This window comes from Nyctereutes procyonoides, unplaced genomic scaffold (genome assembly GCF_905146905.1).
Source record: "Nyctereutes procyonoides isolate TBG_1078 unplaced genomic scaffold, NYPRO_anot_genome, whole genome shotgun sequence".
NCBI classification, from domain to species: domain Eukaryota; kingdom Metazoa; phylum Chordata; class Mammalia; order Carnivora; family Canidae; genus Nyctereutes; species Nyctereutes procyonoides.
This window is the reverse complement of record NW_026575131.1, coordinates 20,295,826-20,299,895: the sequence shown is the minus strand read 5'-3', so window position 1 is coordinate 20,299,895 and position 4,070 is coordinate 20,295,826. Positions and strand designations below refer to the sequence as shown.

General features: G+C 56.5%; 1 protein-coding gene across 1 annotated transcript; it reads left to right on the top strand.

Moving 5' to 3' along the window:
• Window positions 1-703: 703 nt before the first annotated feature.
• Window positions 704-3,208, top strand: GPR27 (G protein-coupled receptor 27). The gene has a single exon (XM_055344615.1). The coding sequence runs from the start codon at window positions 704-706 to the stop codon at window positions 1,853-1,855; it is 1,152 nt and encodes a 383-aa protein (XP_055200590.1). The 3' UTR covers window positions 1,856-3,208.
• Window positions 3,209-4,070: the final 862 nt, after the last annotated feature.

Sequence of the window (4,070 nt, the reverse complement as noted above, 5' to 3'; positions counted from 1 at the left end):
CCTCCCCCTGCGCGCGGCCCCCGTGACCCCAGCGCGGGCGCCGGACGCCGGACGCCGCCGCCGGACCCCCGTTACCTGGGGGGCCAGACGCGACTGGGCGCCGCCGCCTTGCGTCCTGGGCCCTGCCTCCCTCCCGGCCCCGCGGCTATAGCCCGGCCCGGCCCGGACGCGGCGGCGGCGGCGGCGGCGGCGGCGGCCACGCTGCGCGCTCCGGCGGAGGGGAGGGGGCTCGGCGGCGGAGCGGAGCGGGAGCGGCGGAGCGGCGGCGGCGGCGGCGGGCCCGGCGGGGGGCAGAGCCTAGAGGCGCGGCGGCGGCGGCGGCGGCGGCGGCGGCGGAGGATGCGGGGGGCTGCGGGCGGCGGCGCGGCCCTGTCCGCAGTGAAGCCCGCGGCGCCCGGGGTGCAGGGAGTGGCCGCCGCCTCCTGCGCGCATCATTGCTGAGATGGCGGCGGCGGCGGCGGGAGCGGGAGCGGCGGCGGGAGCGGGAGCGGGAGCGCGGCGGCGGCTCGGGGAGCCCGGGAGGGGCCAGCGGGGCGCGGGCTGAGCCCGGCCGGCCGGGAGCTCGCCCGCGGGCCCCTCGCGGCGGCGGCGGCGGCGGCGGCGGCGGCGGCGGCGGCGGAGGAGCCCGGCGCGCGCGCGGCCCCGGGGAGCGGCGAGGCCCGGAGCGACCCCGCGGCGGAGCGCACGGCCTGCGGAGGCCGCGATGGCGAACGCCAGCGAGCCGGGCGGCGGCGGCGGCGTTGGCGGCGGCGGCGAGGCGGCCGCCCTGGGCCTCAAGCTGGCCACGCTCAGCCTGCTGCTGTGCGTGAGCCTGGCGGGCAACGTGCTGTTCGCGCTGCTGATCGTGCGGGAGCGCAGCCTGCACCGCGCCCCGTACTACCTGCTGCTCGACCTGTGCCTGGCCGACGGGCTGCGCGCGCTCGCCTGCCTCCCGGCCGTCATGCTGGCGGCGAGGCGCGCGGCGGCCGCGGCGGGGGCGCCGCCGGGCGCGCTGGGCTGCAAGCTGCTGGCCTTCCTGGCCGCGCTCTTCTGCTTCCACGCCGCCTTCCTGCTGCTGGGCGTGGGCGTCACCCGCTACCTGGCCATCGCGCACCACCGCTTCTACGCCGAGCGCCTGGCCGGCTGGCCGTGCGCCGCGATGCTGGTGTGCGCCGCCTGGGCGCTGGCGCTGGCCGCGGCCTTCCCGCCCGTGCTGGACGGCGGCGGCGGCGGCGGCGGCGACGACGAGGACGCGCCCTGCGCCCTGGAGCAGCGGCCCGACGGCGCCCCGGGCGCGCTCGGCTTCCTGCTGCTGCTGGCCGTGGTGGTGGGCGCCACGCACCTGGTCTACCTCCGCCTGCTCTTCTTCATCCACGACCGCCGCAAGATGCGGCCCGCGCGCCTCGTGCCCGCCGTCAGCCACGACTGGACCTTCCACGGCCCCGGCGCCACCGGCCAGGCGGCCGCCAACTGGACGGCGGGCTTCGGCCGCGGCCCCACGCCGCCCGCGCTCGTGGGCATCCGCCCCGCGGGGCCCGGCCGCGGCGCGCGCCGCCTCCTCGTGCTGGAGGAGTTCAAGACCGAGAAGAGGCTGTGCAAGATGTTCTACGCCGTCACCCTGCTCTTCCTGCTGCTCTGGGGGCCCTACGTCGTGGCCAGCTACCTGCGGGTCTTGGTGCGGCCCGGCGCCGTCCCCCAGGCCTACCTGACGGCCTCCGTGTGGCTCACCTTCGCCCAGGCCGGCATCAACCCCGTCGTGTGCTTCCTCTTCAACAGGGAGCTGAGGGACTGCTTCAGGGCCCAGTTCCCCTGCTGCCAGAGCCCGCAGACCACCCAGGCCACCCTCCCCTGCGATTTGAAAGGCATCGGCTTATGAAAGGGGGTGTCCCTCCCTCCCTCCCTCCCTCCCTCCACCCACCCACCCACCCCGCCTTTCCCTTTTGGCTCGGACCGTGATGTCGTTGCTCCCTCTTCTAGCCCCCTTAATTAATTTTCTAAGCTGCCTTCAAAATGACTCTCCAAAGTGCATAAGCACTTGGACTGTACAGACTACTTTTTTTTCGGGGGGGGGGTGGACTGGGGGGAGGGATGGGTTTCAATGTTCCAGCCCCACCCCAGCTCCGTGCATTTGTCTTACTAAGTATATTTTCATCCTGACAATAGGCCTTGGAGTCTTTGTACTGGTACTGACGTCCTTTATTCCATGTGTTTCCCACACACACCCCCCTTTTTTCTTTTTTCTTTTTTCTTTTTTTCTTTTCTTTCTTTCTTTTCTTTCTTTCTTTCCTTTTTTTTTTTTTAAATAAAGGCTAAACTAATTTTCTTCATGCAACGTTTCCTAAAGACCATGGCCAGTTTTCTACAGAAGCTATTTTTGACAACCTCAAGTGGCATTACATTTTGCAGTGAAGTAGAGGAACCTAGGCGGGACTTCACGAGTTCGATTTCTTGAGGGTCTTCTGTTGGAAAGCAGGAGGAAGGGGGGAGATTGTCTTGAGTTTCCTCTGAGTTGCCAGCGGCCGTGGAGTCAGGTCTGGTACTTTGAAAGTGTCGAAAACTTTGTTCGGTAATTGATGATGAACTTAAAGAGCAGAAATGGGAGTGTAAAGTAGCAAGGCAGTGTTTCTAAAGCAGTAACAGGATTTGTTTCCTACCTTACTTTCTACTACTATAAAATACACATCAACAACTGCTCTCTGTATTATACCAATCTTGAGTGGAAACATTTCTGTAAAATTGTAACTTTTAAAAGAGTAAAAGTGTTTTGGTTAGTGATGGTGTGGAGAAAATACAGTATTGCATGTTTTTGTACTGATTGTGGTTCACGGAATGGGAAGGCTCTGAGAAGCAGAGTACTAAATCAGAATTGCTTAGGTATTTTTTTTGCCAATGAAAATTAAAATACATTTATGGAAACAGCTTGTGCTTTGAGAAGCCCAGTTTTGTTGTCTTAAGAAACTAATTTCCACTTTGAAAAGTGTTCTTTTGTTCATGGTATAAATGAATGGAATATAATGATACTCTACTTCTACAAGACAAAGCATTTCCTTAAAATGTTTGCTAGGTTAAGCTGTGCTGTTCATCTGATGGATATTTTAAATTAATAATGACAACCATAATTTTAAATATTTGTTAGACACATTGTAATCTTAAATGGAAAGACTAAATTCTGCAAGTACTGTATAATATTTTTTGCTTATGATGCTACATTTTTATTAATGTACCTTCCGTTTTGAGGATTTATATCTGTATTTCTCTTTGCATTATACAAATATACCAGTATTTTCATTCTGGAGTGGTTTTTTGTTGCTGTTGTTTGAGGCTGTGACTGGTACTAAGACACTTCTAAATGTGGTATTCATGTTCCATTATCCTTTTAGTGCATGTCTGTTTAGTTTAGTTGACCACCAGCATAATTAAGACATTTGGAGTCTTAAAATGCAGGGTAAGAATCTGCAAATGTTCTCTTTAAAGAAGCAGTAGATGTATATACTGTTTTTATGACTTTTTTAAAACGAACATACAAAAACATGGTTTGAGCATTTTAATCAAAATAGCTAAGGGTACAGTAAATATGTTGAAATTTACTATAGTTGAGCATAATATCAACTAATACGTGTTCAGTCCCAGAGAGTTAAGTCATAATAAGAGGGTGTAGCCAATTTCATTTATTTCTGAGAAATGCATTATTTTGTCTATAAAAGACAATCACTCTGTGAAGACGGTCTCATATGTGGAAAATATGAGTAACTATTACACTATTTCTCCTCAGGTCATGAGACCAGATGTTAATTATCCAAGGGCCACTTGTCAGAAATCTCAGCTAACCTGAAGACAGGCTCAGGAAGTAAACTTCATCTAATGCCCCCACCCCCAGGGATCCAAGTTCAAAAAATAGAAGTCACTAATCATTCTCTGATTTTCAGAATATTTAGCACCTGGCATGGCTCAGGTACCAAGTCACCTGACTCCTGAACACATCCAGCCTTACACACAGTCTGATGGTTGAGACAACCCTTTGGCTCTGTGTATATATGGCTTTAAGTTCATGAATATGTTTTTCTTTCTTTCTTTTTTTTTTTTAAGATTTT

Bases quoted from the DNA above. Each gene is read 5' to 3' on its own strand.
- GPR27 (XM_055344615.1), top strand. From the start codon at position 704: ATGGCGAACGCCAGCGAGCCGGGCGGCGGCGGCGGCGTTGGCGGCGGC.